The sequence below is a fragment of the Lactuca sativa genome, chromosome 1, assembly GCF_002870075.4.
Source record: "Lactuca sativa cultivar Salinas chromosome 1, Lsat_Salinas_v11, whole genome shotgun sequence".
Classification (NCBI taxonomy): Eukaryota; Viridiplantae; Streptophyta; class Magnoliopsida; order Asterales; family Asteraceae; genus Lactuca; species Lactuca sativa.
The window spans coordinates 67,814,494-67,830,632 of NC_056623.2; the positions used below are offsets into that span (position 1 = coordinate 67,814,494).

Here is a 16,139-nt window from a genome sequence, read left to right on the forward strand (position 1 = left end):
GGACCAACCCTAGAAACCTCATAGAACATTTATGTCATTTTTCCTCAATATAATTATTATCCAGAAAAATTAGATTTTTAAAGTTACAAGAATTAATTATTCTCTATAATCCGTAATTTTTTTTAGAATTATGTTAATTAACTAAAATACCCTTATATTGAAATTAGATGATATTTTTCAATTATTTTTAATTTAATAATATTTATTAATCATTTTTCTTAAAATAGTTAAAATGATTGGTCCACAATCAACCATATATCCATACAAGAGATATTTAGAATACAATAACCTAGCTTCTCTCTTTCTCTCTCTCTCTCTTTTATATATATATATATATATATATATATATATATATATATATATAAGCACATTTGAAGTTAGTAATAGTAGCCTTTAGTGCCTTTAAGGATTTGCCACAATTCCTTTGTCATTTTGACGGTTTTGTCCCTTGTAGTCAAAACTTTTACATTTTGGCACAAAAAACACAAAAAGCCTTTAGGTTTTTACCATAATTCTTTAGCCATTTTGACATTTTTGGTCCATGCTGTCAAAACATTTACATTTTGGCATAAAAAACACAAAAAACGTCCCGGGGCAAAGCCCATGCTTTCTTCCTAGTTAAATCTAATGCACAGACCCTTAAGGAATAGTAAAGTTTTAGTTTTTTAGGTGTTGACCACACCATTTTCTAAAGGCAACACTTAGTGGTCATCCTTTTATATATTAATGCACAAACCCTTAGGGAATTATAAATTTTTATTCTTTTGGGTTTTAACCGTACCAATTTGAAAATGTTACACTTTTGGTCCTCATTTTTTGATTTTTCAGTCCTGATTTAAATAAATGTTTTTTTTAGAATGACACTTTTGGCCCAATATCAGGGTCGTATTAGAAGGCAGGGCAATATGTTTTTTTAGAATTAAACTTTTGGTCCTCATTCTAGTGATCTACGCGCGACTTGCACAAAGTTTAATAACATATTTGAAAATCTAAAAAATATGCATAAAAGTGGTTGCAATGACTTCAGCATTTTATCAACTGCGTGCTACCAATTCAAAGTTACCAACAATGGTAAACCACTCGTTCACTAAAAAGCGTGGGAAGTTTGCCGTAACGGTCCAAAACGGGTCCTTAATTCGGAGACGTCGCATTCGGACTCGACCACCGACTCCAACAAAAGACCAAGAACTTTTGATTCGGACGCAGGTTTTGGGGTAGACCTCAATGATGAGTTCGATGTTGCTGATGCAGAGGGTCCACCGGAAGTCCAACTTCGTCGATCACCGGGAAGGGACAAAGCAAAACGGGCGGCGTCTTCAAGCGGAAAAGCAACCGCAACTACCAACGACGGCCTGTGGAATCCATCAACGGAGGAAGCTCGTCGCCAAAAAATCACTCTTACTGATCTTCAAATCATAAACATAAAGCCCCAACTGGATCTCGACACGAAAAATCTAGCGACATTTCTCAAAATTCAAAAACAAGTTCGCGATAAATATGGAAAGTAGGTTCAAATATTTATGTTTTACTTGGTATATTTTATGTTTTTTAAGTAATTTAGGATATATATATATATATATATATATATATATATATATATATATATATATATATATATATATATATTTTAGGATTTAAATTTTAGGATTTAAATTTAAATTTTAGGATATATATATATATATATATATATATATATATATATATATATATATATATATATATATATATATAAGTATTTTAGGATTTAAATTTGTGTGTTTTAAAATGAATGTAATGTCTTTTAATTTAATGTTTGTTTTTATTTGAATTATTTTTTTTAATTCAATCTAATAATAATGTAAAAAATATGACGTAGAATGGTAACCGTGTCCAAGAGCTAATGGTTTGGTAATGAATTTATAGTGAAGCTGACATTGCTTATATGGCAACATTTTTTGAATGAGTTGGGTACCACGATACCCCTTAGCATAAGCCTGAGTCATTAGTCAAAACAAAGTGGATTATTCTTAGGCCATCCACAATGGGAGTTGTATGAGGGTTTAATAGATTAAATGTGAATATAATATAGAAGAGAGAGAGTGTAGAGTTTAATGGCCATTGAATGGTGTAATAGAATTGTAATGAAAAGTAATGAATTTTTTAATAATTAAATTGAATGTGTATGTTCTCTTTCCTATGTGGCAATCCATACAACTCTTCATGGGTTTAATGGATTGGAGATGGCCTTAGAACCAAGGTTCTTTTATTTCAAATTCCGTACATTGCAACTACTCGTGTTGGTAACAACAACACTAGGGACAAGACAAACAAACACAACAACATACTTAGTAATCTTATTAATGTAGCATCGATCATCTCGAAAAGCTTTATTGCATGAAATGAGTGAACTAGATGGAGATGCTGTTTGGAACACCTTCTCCGGTAGGACCAGGTCCCGAAGAAGGCTTGAGAAGCTTGTATGGAAGCAACCCTGCACCACTTCGGTTTCTTAAATTGCGATTGGCATTATTTTTCTCTATGGTGCGTTCCATCTCTTCAATCCTTTCACGAAACTCTTCATACGCGACCTGTATAGCTGGCTCCGCCTCAAATGGACCCTCTGCAGTTTTACCGATGTACTCCTCATCAGTGGCATGAGTCGATAAAACGTTTAGAACTGCCATGACTTTGGTAGCTTGCGATTTGGAAGGGAAGCATTTCAACAACGCAGCCTCAGGCCGGTCTAGGAATATCTGCCACTCTTTATCTGTTGGGTCATCGTTAGGCATCTTGGTTCTAGCGATGGTTGGCCGGTTAGGGAAATAACCAGCATACTCGTATTGTCCGAAGTTCACAGCGGAATGTTGGCCAGAAGTAACCCATATGATAGTTGACACGATTCCAATCAAATCATCTTGGGTTTTGAGTTGTGGCCACCATGGTTCATCTTTCTTATCGCCATGACCAACTGTTCGAATCTCATGCCACCATGCTTGAAGCTCTTCATCAGATTCTACGAGACTTGCTTGTGGGTAGTAGTTGTTGACAAAAGACGTAACCCACTGTTTGATGGCATCCCAAAGGATTAGACCGTCGTTTGCATATGGATAGTCCTCGATTGTTAGTTTCAAACCATGTGGTTCAGTAGGATCTTCAACAGCCATACCCCTGTAAAAAGTGAAAAACCATAATTAACCAGCTATAGAGATGTGTGCCATACATAAAAGTGAAAAACCGTATATAGTCGTCAAATTGCAAAGTTGCATAAATTAAGGGCACCTGCTTATCAAGTCAGCTGGAAGTGCCTCGTGATCAAAACGCCACAACTGATCATAGACGTCAGAAGAAAGTTGCATACAATATTTTCCAGGAGAGAATGTGGACTCTATAACACCACCGGCATTAATGAGAGATTGTCGAGCTAGGGCGTTTATTTTCAAGGTGTAACGAAAATGAGGGTGGAGTAGTCGTGCAATAGGATGCATTGTGCTAAGATTACGGTGGGTGGCAATGATGTAAGGCTCAGTTGCGCAGTGAGTTCTTAGCCTGCAGCAACGCCAAATCAAATCATGATAATTAAGCTCACCTATAAATTAATGAGATCTAGGGAAAAACACACAAACGTGTGTAATTAAAGTATTATGATGATCAGTAAACAGGAACCGATACATTACCAATGGCTAACAAGCTGGTGAATACCGGAATCATGAGAAAGGACATGAGCTTTGGCTATCTTCCATAGCCAAGAACCAGTGGCACCCAAAGAAGGTGTGTAGACATGCTTCCACTGTGGTTGCCATTCTGAAGACGGTCGAGTCAACTCTATGGCAACTGGGGTCAACGTTCCAGCAGGAGTAAGGAACATTAAAGTCCTTGAACCATATAGAGTCATCCCATCAAGATCTCTTGTTCTATTTACGTATGGCAATAGTAGATCATGGTAATCCAACACGAATAATTTCTTTTGTTCCAAAGCCTGAAAGAACATGATTGATTTTCAACTTTACTACAACTTCACAATCGTAATAGCATCTCTAGCTAGTCTTATATATAACATGACAATTATATATCTCATAATGGAATTTGGTGTATTAATTAAAAGATCTGAAGTTTCCATAAAGTAATCGGCCTTCTGTTTTTCATTACCTCCTCGAAAGTCATGAAACCTCCAATCACCCGCTCAACAATCTCCTTGGTGATTGCTGATTCAGGTGGCCCGTAAACTTTAGGGTCCAATTTACTCATCAATGGCCATTCCTGCACACACACACATGCACACAAACACAATCACCTTATGATTTTTCATTAATTATATTACTATGTGTTGGAAAACGTTCTTAATTTGTTGTGATATATATACCGTAACCAACTGTATGCTGCAAGGATTGATACCAGCAAGCATTTGTCGACTGAATTCATCATCACGGAGCCAAAAGAACGTGTCCCCTGCAATGTATAGAAAACCTTTGTAAGAAGCTGATCACAAACAACTTAATTAAAAAGAGTAAGTATAATGCATGTTTATATGCGAGCTTACTCTGGAGTGTTTCAGGTGGATCAAACTTGAGAAGGTCATCCACGGCGTCAACAACCTCATGGACAATTCTAGGCAAAACACTTGCAACATGTTTATCAGTACCATTAATAACAACTCCTTCGTCAAAAAGGGACTCTATATCCTGGAATAAACGAAAGTCTTCGTCTTTTTCTGTAAAAGCGGTGCCTAGACGGGGTATAACACCAATCAGCAAGTTGTACAAAGTCCTCGCTCCAAATGATACCGACTTTATCTCTGAAAAGTCTTCATCAATTGGTACATAAAACGGGTCTGAAGATCTTGTCTCAGTCAGCGGATCTGTTATTCAACATGTTTCAATTGTAAACAACCATCTTCGATATACTATTATTTAATTAATGGTTTTGTTAGTTATATTTACGTACCTTTAGATGACATTTTCCGACCAGTACGGCAGCGCCTAGGGTAAGGAAATTTCTTGCCACCGAGCACCGGCCGTGCAAGATCTGATTTCTTATTGTCGGGATCTCCAAGGTCGTTGTATACATCGTAATCGTAAATCCTCTCGAAAGCTTTACGCTCTCCTTCACCAGTGCCTCGAATGAACTCCAAATCTTTCTTTCTCAGCGACCTGAGGGCATTTGGCGTTTTCGATGGCAGGTAACACTGTACAAATTACAAATAGATTAAGGGATATTAATGGCTGCCATATATACACCATTGCGATCTGCTAGTAAACAGAAACATGTTATATATATATATATATATATATATATATATATATATATATATATATATATATATATATATATATATATATATATATATATATATATATATATATATATATATATATATATATATATATATATATATATATATATATATGTAAATTAAACCTTGTCAGCGAAGAAGATCCTCCTCTGATCGTTATCATAACTGGAATGAACCCATGAATTACATGTGAAGGTAACTTTTTTAGGTTTGTCAACTTCAATTTTCTGTATATATATCTTATTGCGGTAGTCATTCTCAACCAACACAGCTCCGATCTCCCCAAAATCATCATTGACGTCAAACTCGAAGGTGTATTGCCCACCAAAGTGATCATAGGGTGCTTTCACTGTCTTCTTCCTCGGCTTACCTTCGGCTGTATCAAAATCATTATACCATATTATGCGCGTGTGTGTATATATATATATATATATATATATATATATATATATACACACGTAAGATAAGGTATACAGTATTTGATTAAAGCTTAGTATATAGTTAATTATTTTGAATTCGAAATTACACAGCATTACGTGACTGTGAAAAGTAGGTATACGTACAATCAAGTTCATGAAAAACGAACTCGAGCTTCACGGAAGAATAAAGCAAACTAGCAGCGTCGTCAAGAAGGCGGCTAGGTTCTAGACTGTGTAGATATGTTGATTTGGTGTGGATGACACCAGTGACTTTGGTCTTTTCAAGTTTAAGAAGATCAGTAAACAAGCGGGATTTTATTTTACCAGCTGAGCTACGTCGAGTGGGTGTGGCATTGGATTTCTTTGTGGTCGTGGGCTGGAGGAGAGTGGTATGGGAGTAGGCGGAGGAGGAGGAGTGGTGGGTGGCGTCAATAGCTCTGGCTAAGAAGGGCTTTTGGAGTGTGACTAAGTTATGGAAAGACTGAAATTGGTTGATCTGAGAATTCAACATGTTTTTTTTATATGTTTCCTTCTCACTCCTCAGTACTCGCTCTTGGTGGTGTGATTTTAGGGTTGCAAGGGCACCCTCTATTTATACTAATTTTTTTTTGGTCACCTTCTTGTAATTATTCTTTGGTGGGTAAAAGTTGTCATTTTTAATGCTAGGTTTTGCTTGTTATATTTAATGCTATGAGTCATTTCAATATTTTTTGAGAATTGTTTTTTCTTTGCGTCGTTCGTTAACTTGATTTTACTTTCATCTATATATAAATGGGTATGGAAGCTTGTTCAAATAAACCCAATTATGTCTACTTTAATTTGTAATTTTAAGAAACGAACAACTTTTCTAAATTTCATCGACTAAATTTTCAACTCTTAATTATTCAAATTAATATGTATATGTGATGGGGCTAGAGTATGTGCCTTGTATGTACATAATGTGAGTTATAGAACCAACTACGCAGTTTTATACTTAATTAATTCAGATCAATCTCCTCACGGTTTTTTTGTTTTCTTGAACCATAAGTATTTATCGTTCTTTAAAACTTGTGCAGGCTTTTGTTCCATTTTCTATTGAATACGTCACGATGCAGTACAAGCACATGATCGATGATGCACAAACCAAAACTATGATTCCATGATGAAGATATAACACCGACGGTGGCAAATTAAATTGGATGATACATCAAAAAAACATATTAAAGATCTACCCAGTTTTGTTTAAATATTTATTTTATAATATAACATCTTTTACTACGGCAAATTGAAAAGCGAGAGGCAATATCAGAATAAACGACATGGACCCAATTTTATAACTAAATACCATCTTTTAATTTCTAAATGTCGCAAACCCAATTAACGTCTTCGTCTTATTATAAATGTGAAACTTAATCGGGGTAATAAATTACATAGATTCAATAGTGTTCATTAGGGGTGAACGCGGTATGGTTCAGTGCGGTTATTAGCCAAAACCTCACCACTAACCGTAAATACGGTTAACCCATTTTCAAAACCGCTTGGTGCGGTTGTTTTTGCGGTGCGGTTAGACGATTATTTTTGTGGTGCGATTTTATTTTTTCTATGGTGCAATTATTAACCGCATGAATTTGGTACAGTTATTTTGTATGATTTTTAACAACAGTTAAAGCTCAAACGGTTTTAAGAGTTCAAACATATTACTTATAATAATAACAAAACCATAATGTATAAGACAATTAACTTAAATCATAAACAATTAATATCTTAAAAATGTCAAACAATTATAATTAACAATAAATTTTTTAAAATTGTCCAATTTCACCATTTTTTAAAGTTAAACATAACAAAAAAAACCATATTTTTGTCTTTTAGTATTTTATTCATATTTCATTTATGAAACTTGTCTTATTTTTAATATTTAATATATTAATAAATAATAATAATAATTACATAAAATATATGCGGTGCGGTGCGTTTTTTTTATTGCGGTTGCGGTTTATGTGATTAATTTTAGTTGCGGTGCGATTTTTGCTCACCCCTAGTTCATATTCTGAAAAAGATGAAGATGTCATTTGCTCAAAATGAATGAAACTCATAACATAATGGTAAGGAAATTTATTTCAGTAATTTTTATTAGACAATCAAAACCTAAAATTAAGAAAAGAAAGTGATGAATTTCTATTAAAATTAATTTCAATAAACTTTATTAGAAAATCAAAAACTAAAATTAAGAAAAAAAAAGTTGTTGAATTTCTATTAATTAAAACTACTTCGTATCAATCGGCAACCTTTTTCTCTTTTACTTTATAGAACTTTTTATCTCCTTTGTAGTTGGAAGTTCTCCAAAAGTAAACCACTCTATATACTTATAATTGTACTTACATAACAACAATATATTCATGTTTGTCATATATCATATGATAAACATAATGTCATTAATTATAACACTACTAGAAACATGGATGTTTTCTAACAACAAGATTGGTCGAAAATATGTAGGAAAAGACATTTTGGTGATACATTTCGAACAAAATAAAATTTTTCGGGAATATTGTTCATGAAAATATTTTCATTTGTTCTTGTTAATCATTACTAGAAATAAATTTCCCACTTAATGCTGGATTTTTTAAATTATCTGGAACCATGAATAATAAAAGAATCCAATTAAAACCTATAACCGATTTGAATATAAGAGATATAAGGTAGAAAAAGTTGTCTAGCTATTATGACACACGATCTACATAGGAAAAATATTATGACACACAATCTACATAGGAAAAAATAGGTAATTCTATATTTACCATCCAAATTGCTTCGTGTACTCCAATAGGTAATTTTATTTGGGGGCCTAAACAGTTGAACTTAAGGGTCAATTATAGGGCGCATTGACTTCATCTACTTGTTAAAAGCTTCGGTCTGTGTGCTGGTCCTGAGGAATTAAATATCTTCAAAAGCTAGGACGAACAAGAAAAAAAATGGACCTTATCATTGTTCTAAGTTGTTAATGTTAAATAAAAATATATAATAAACAAAACTGGGTCCTGTGCGGCTGCCCACATTGCCCCCCCCCCCATTAGAATCCGTCCAAGACTTCTAAAGAGGGAGTCCATGGACTGCTTAGGGCCTAAGCAGTCAGATTAGGGTTTCCTGGTTGAAAACCCTAATAGCTTACCTATATAAGGAACCCCTAAAGCCCCAAAAACATGGTGAAGTAATCCCTAAGGGTTTTTGGACGTTTTTGGTGTCTCCTTCCTCTCTCCTAAGTCATCTTGTTGCTCATGGTGTTTGTGACTCCATTAAAGGTGCAACATTTGAGGCACTAAGTTTTCAAGAGTCAAGATCAAGAAGAATTAAGATTGTTATTGCTACATAACAATCAAGATAAGATCTAAACCCTAATTCATATGTTAATTCGTTTATTGTATGCTAGATCCAGGGTTTATGAGTTTTGGATGATTATTGCATGTTCATTAGACAAACTAGATCCAAAGCTTTAGGGTTTGCATGCACACCATATGATTGATGTTTTGCTCAAAACTCATCAGTAGTATCTGAGCCTAGGTGTTCGTCTATTGTATTTGATGCAAAATTAAGTTTTCAAAGCTGAAAATTGCGAATTTCGAATCTGACCTGATTCACGTCATGAACACAGTGTCTTCACCTCGTGAATTCAGTCTGATAGTAGATTTTCGAATTAAACCAGACTCACGTCGTGAACACGGTGTCTTCACCTCATGAATTCAGTCTGACAACACAATTTCGAGATTTTTGCCTTAATTTGCTTTGGATAATTACCTTAAATTGTTTTTTCAAATTAAAATCAGATTTTTATATTATGGTAATTGATATCCTAATCAAATTAATGGATAATTTTCAATTTAAGATAATTACTTGTTTTATAAGATAAAGATTGATTATTTGTAAATTGATTTGAATTATCTCATAAGAAAATAGATTAGGTTAAATTATGTGATAATTATTAATTATATAATATTTAATTTGTAACATCCTGAATTTCAGAAGTATGATTTAAGAGTTTAAAGTGTAATTTCGAAGAAGGGACTCGACGAGTAGGTGCGCTTACTCGCCGAGTCGGAGCGGGTTTGGTTCGCGAATTAAGTGACTAACTCGCCGAGTCGGAAGCTGGACTCGACGAGTTGGTGTTGGGATGAGAAAAACCCTAATCTTAGGGTTTGCACCTTATTTAAAGGACTTAATGCCCTCCCCTCAGCTCCCTTAGCCCCCTTTGAGATCCAGTAAACCCTAGCTCATGTGTATAAGGCCATTGGAGGGAGATTGAAGCTTTAAGAGGTGTTCTAATAGAAGAAACTTGAAGATCAAAAGGGTTTGCATCAAGAAAGTAGTGTAGATCCAAAATCTACAGTTTTGGGCACAACTTGGAGGTAATGAGTTGTTACCTTTCCTTTGTTGCTTCTAGATTTATTCTTGAATGAGATTTGGGGCCATTTTTGTATGATTGAGATCCACTTCGGGTTTAGAGTCCAGATCTGAGGTTGCTACTTCAGATCTAGACTTGTATTGGTCCAGAAAGTCATAAAGCATCAGTTATTGAGTTGTTGGTGAAGCCCTTTTGTCTAAAACCCAAGCCCTAGTGTGTTTTGGGACCATATCTCTTTGGTTTCACGTAAAGGTTGCAACTTTATGTGAGGGATAGATTGTAGAAGGGTGGATCTACGGTTTGGAGCCTCAGCATGGCTCGAAAAGCCTCTGAATGGATTGAGAACTGGAGAGACTCGGCGAGTCACATGGGTGTACTCGACGAGTTGTATGAGCACGTGCATGGACTCGACGAGTTGGAAGAACAACTCGGCGAGTCTGTTGAAGATTGCCTTGGACTCGGCGAGTCAGGTCGCAGAACCCCAACCTCTTTTGGTTAAAGCCTTGGATTAGTGAGTCGGTTGGCGACTCAGTGAGTTGGACAAGATGAGACTCAAAGATCGTTGGACTCGGCGAGTCTTGGGGTGACTCGACGAGTTAAGTTGTGTCATGAGAGTTTTCTGGGTAAGGGAACTCGGCGAGTCGACGGGGTGACTCGGCGAGTAGAGTCAACCAGGAAGGTTGGATTTGACTTAGGACTTTGACCTTGACCAAGAGTTGACCAGTTTGACTTCCAAGGGTACTTTGGTAATATTGGTATTTATGGAATTGGTTCTTTAGTAGTGTTCAGTGGCGGCGATCGTGTCGGAGGTCGGAGCAGCTTGGTCTTATCTTTTCAGTCAGCAATTTCAGGTGAGTTATCCTCACTATATCAATAGGGTCTAAGGCACCAAGGCCGGCCTTTTAGTTGTTATCTTGGTTACAATATGCTACATGTGGTTATGATCTGTTAGATTGGTATCAGAATAGACAGTATGTTGTTATGCTCATGTGATCTGTTAGGATTGGTATGTTAGTGACCTGGTTAAGTCGATGCCTTGGTCGTGAGAGATTGCTATGATCGATGATCTGTGAGATAGTTATATATGATATTTGTACTTGTATTGTTGATGTGCTTATTGATCTGTTAGATCGGCGTCCTGGTAATTGGGACAGTATTATGTCAGTGACCTGGTTTAGGCCGGTATCCTGGTATATAGGATGATGCTATGTTAGTGACTTGGTTTAGGTCGGTATCCTGGTATATAGGATGATGCTATGTTAGTGACTGGTTAGATCGATATCCTGGTAAGGATGATGCTATGTTGTATGATATGCTAGATCGATTTGTTTGCCTATGGACTGTTATGAGATTTCCTGATATATGTACATATGGTTATTTGTTTGATGTTTGGGTTGAGGCGGTCATGCTTTGTGCTGAAGGCCAACATACCCTACGAGCGGTCCGGATAGATTGTAGGCCCGTATGGCGGTCCAGTCATACCGAAGGCTCGGATAGATCCAGATAGACTAAAAGCCCGGTGTGGGCGGTCCAGTCATAATGTAGACTCAGAGAGTGTACCAGGTGAACTGAAGGCCTGTTGAGGGCGGACCAGTCACGCTGCAGACTTGAGAGGCATGACTGTTCTGTATTGTGATACAATATGTTATGATTATGGTTGTATGTGGTTGGTATTTTGGGGGTAACTCACTAAGCTTTCGGGCTTACAGTTCAGTATATTGTTTCAGGTACTTTAGGAGATTGTGGCAAGGCGAATGCGTGATCGTACCGCTCCTCATGTTTTATGATTCATGTAATATGGTTCTGGGGATACTCTGATGTTTAAACTATTTTGAAAAATAAGATGTATGAACTTAATGGTTTTTGAATGAAATAAAATGTTTAAAATTGGCTCAAATTTTTGGTCGTTACATAATTATTTTTCAAATTTGATCTTAAAGATATTTTGAAAAGTTTCAAAATTTGCCCTCAAGTTTTGGAATTTAAAATTTAATTAAAAAGTTTAATTTTGAAATATCAAATTCTAAAACCCTAGTTGTTTGAAAAGTTCAAATTGCACCTTATGGTTTTATTAAGTTAATTAAATGTATAATTAAAAGAGAGTTAATTAATCCATAATGGTATTGTTTGTATTTAATTAAATTAAAAGTATAATTTTGTTAAATTACACCACTTAGTATTTTAAAAGTGTAAAATAACCCTTATACTATATATAAAATTAAAAGTCTAATATTATATATGTATAAGTAAAGAGTCAGTCTTACCATTAGTAAGCCTCATTCACGAAGCTGGTCTATAAGGGGTGTTTAAGGAAGCAACCTATAAAATGACGGCCATTGGGTATCCACTCTTACCCATCATACTCTTGACTAGTGGAGGGTCGTTAGCCGAACGGGTAGGATATGACACAACCTTCCATTATAAGTATAATGAAATACAAAGTAACTAAATGTTTTATAAATTCCCAAATCTTAGTTACTTTAGGAAAAATGTGGAGTTGGTGCTATTCCATGAAATTACACTTTGTACCCTTACTAAGACGTTAGTGAAGCGTGTGTGGTTAACCGACACACTAATTGAGCTATAAGCAAAGGTGGCAAAGGGTGACACGATTTTTGTCATAGATCGATGGAGCGTGTGTGATTAACCGGCATGTCGATTAGGTGACTGTAACATTGGGGGCACCATGTATATTTGCATAGTTATCCACAACTTGTTTGTGATCCTCGACATCCCAGTCACAAACGAAGGGTATACTCGAGATTTAAACATGCCATTAAAAAGTTCAATAAATCTAAAAAAGATCTAGGAGTTTCAATTCTTTTAAAACTTAATTTTCAATTTTCGTTTTTTCATGGTGGAAATTGGTAAATCGTCATTTACTTACCTTCAAATGTTCTGCAATTTGGATTACGACATCCCTTTACCATATTGTAGGATATTGTGTTGGATCCTAGCCTTGATATTTCATTTGGGTGTTATATCAAGGATTCCAATCAACTAACTTGAATTTTTCACGTTTTGTAGATGTCAAAGTCTGACAACTATGGTCTTCCTGAATCCGTTGGAAAAATTTTTCCGCATGAAGATGAGGTTCCACGATTGGATTGTGAAAATGGAAATCATGCTTCACTTACTCCACCTCCTTCGATAATTCTCCCCGACCCACGTGTTCGAAGACTTGAAAAGTTCAAGGTCATTCAAGCCCTATTGGCGAAAAGACACGAAGATGGAAAGTCGGTATGCGCTCATGTCTTGGATATGAAGTTGCATATTGATAGATTGTGAATGTTGGGCGTCGATGTATCAAGGAAGTTGGTTGTTGACTTGGCTCTTCAGTCACTTCCTGAATCATATAGTGAGTTCATTCCAGAGTACTATATGATGGACCACGATGTAACCCTCATTGATTTGACTTATTTGCTATTGCTGCTGAATCAGCGATGTTTTGGCGTACTGGTCAAGTAAATTTGTCTGGTAAATCAATATCCCATCCTTCTATGGGAAATGGAAACATTGGAAGTCTAGAAAAGTTTTCACTACGCAAGAGAAAAGCTAAGTCTAAGATAGTCTCATGTACCATTCCAGAAGAATCCATATGTTTTTACTGCCAAAAGAAGGGGCATTGGTTACGAAGCTACCCTGACTACCTGAGAGATCTAAGAGATGGGAGAGTCAAGATGTATGACTCTGCTTCAGGTAAAATCCACTATCTAACTCTATTAAGTTCCTATTTGGAGATTCTTAATACATGATGTAATAAGATTGCATTTTGATGTGTTGTAGGATCGAAGAAAAGAGAGGAAGCTTAAAGGAAGAAGTGAACTGAGTCTGATCGTGAAGAAATGGATTTCGATCGCATGATTCGATGATAGGATTTTTGGAGCTGCTACTTTTAGAGTTATGATAGATTGTTTAGGAATATGAAATAACATAGTTTTCATTTGAATTTGCATTGTAAGAACAAGTTTTTCCACACCTTTTATTAATAAAATAAATTTTGGTTTTTGTCTTATTTATAATTCCTTGCAATGGCATGTATGAAAATTGATGTTTGTGTATTTCTATTTTTAGCAATATTGAAATGGATGCGATTCTTAGTTATGTTATTTGTGGTAATGTCGAGAATTAACAAATAAGGAAAGATTCTTGTCGCCCGAGTTTCAATTGGACAAAAACTTGGAATCATACCACTTGTATTGTATGATGAATGAGAACCTTCATATTTGGAAAATTAAGACTTATTCCTTGACAAAGAGTCAAGTGAAGGACTAAGAGACCTGCTACATAATTTTGTGCATTAGTCAAGTCCACCACAAATAACAATAAGATTATTCGTCATGATTTACTAAAAGTATAGTAAATGTGGTTGTGCTTACAAGATTAAGTATGATTCTGAATTATTGAAATGTTTCAATGAATGGTAGAACGAATAAGAATAATCAATAAGGCAGAAAGATAAAAGTGTCTCTAATCTGAAAAGATGGGAGAGTACTTTTGTATCATGTTTTATGATTGTCTCATTAAATGTGAAACCATATCACAATTGATCCTCTAAGTAAATCTTAGTGCACTAGTATGGCTAAGAAGAGGAATCAGAAATTGTTGAAATGGTTAAATCAATATGTGAATCATACTTCGTTCCAAAATCAAGCCTTAGAGTCATACTCCAAGATTGTGACTTGAGTGACATATCTTAAGAAGTTTTAACACACTCATCAAATGTAGAGTAGAAAATGTTTTTCTTACTCTTGCACATTTGAAATTGGTAAGTTGTGATGTCTTGGATAAGACAAAGACCAATTAAGACCAATTGTGTGTAGTGGTTTGTCTTGATAAGAATCCGAACTAACTCTTGAATATTTGTTTGTCAAGAAATGTTTCTTGATAAGAGAATCTTATATGTCAAGAGGTCAGTGGGAGTCTAAATGATCTTGAAAAAGGTTCAAGAACTAATCAAGAGTAAACCTATTGGACACTAGTGCACGACTTGAGGTTGTAACCTATTGTGTTGACAAAAATTTTATGCCATTCCAGTAAAGTTACTTATGTATACAAGTTATATGAGTTCTCAATTGACTGCATAAGGGCAAACACCTTGTTCAATGAAAGTACATTGAGTAGTATAGGTGAGCTGCTAAATAACTTGGAAGCAATTGTGAGACCCTTGATGGCAAGAAATTAAGAATAAACAAGTTCAGTCCATAAGAGTCTGGATTTGTCACAAACATTATCTTACGAATATGGTTATGACAAAATTCACATGGATAGGAACACATACACCATAAAATCTAAGGTGCTGTTTGTTTTTTTTGTTTTTTTTTTAAAAAAAACCACTTCAGACCACTTATTGCTGCGCCGCACAGCACACGCGCAACACTTGGTATGTACTTGACCCGATTGTGAGCATGATCCTTTTGGGTTGCCTTCACCATAGCAACTGATATGATGAACTAAGGAGAAAGAGGATTAATTATGATTTATTAATATATTATACGATTAATATATTAAAAGAGAAATCATATTATTAATATTAGTCAAGAATTGATAAGAATTAATTTTGTGGCTAGAAGATATTAATTAAATAAAGGGGACCGATATTGTAATTATAAGATAGTTTCATAAATGGGCTAATGGATTCCATAGAAGTTGGAGTGGACGAAATCTATGGGGAAACCAATTAGAATTCATCCATGGCTTCTAAGGAGGGAGTCCATGGGCTGCTTAGGGCCTAAGCAGTCAGATTAGGGTTTGCTGGTTGAAAACCCTAATAGCCTACCTAAATAAGGAACCCCTAAGGCCCCAAAAACGTGGTGAAGTAATCCTTAAGGGTTCTAGGACGTTTTTGGTGCCTCCTCCCTCTCTCCTAAGTCATCTTGTTGCTCATGGTGTTTGTGACTCCATTAGAGGTGCAACATTTGAGGCACTAAGCTTTCAAGAGTCAAGATCAAGAGGATTTGAGATTGTTATTGCTACATAACAATCAAGGTAAGATCTAAACCCTAATTCATATGTTAATTCGTTCATTGTATGCTAGATCTAGGGTTTATGAGCTTTCATGATTATTGCATGT

At 35.4% G+C, this 16,139-nt stretch overlaps 1 protein-coding gene across 1 annotated transcript; it reads right to left on the reverse strand.

Annotated features, from left to right (window-relative positions):
• Positions 1-2,220: 2,220 nt before the first annotated feature.
• LOC111915189 (lipoxygenase 2, chloroplastic) lies at positions 2,221-6,236 on the reverse strand. The gene is made up of 9 exons (XM_023910859.3): positions 5,833-6,236; positions 5,395-5,645; positions 4,921-5,161; positions 4,517-4,834; positions 4,340-4,425; positions 4,126-4,236; positions 3,654-3,955; positions 3,259-3,525; positions 2,221-3,147 (listed from the first exon to the last, which is right to left on the reverse strand). The coding sequence occupies exons 1-9, from the start codon at positions 6,197-6,199 to the stop codon at positions 2,388-2,390; spliced, it is 2,703 nt and encodes a 900-aa protein (XP_023766627.1). The 5' UTR covers positions 6,200-6,236; the 3' UTR covers positions 2,221-2,387.
• Between the last annotated feature and the right edge of the window lie 9,903 nt (positions 6,237-16,139).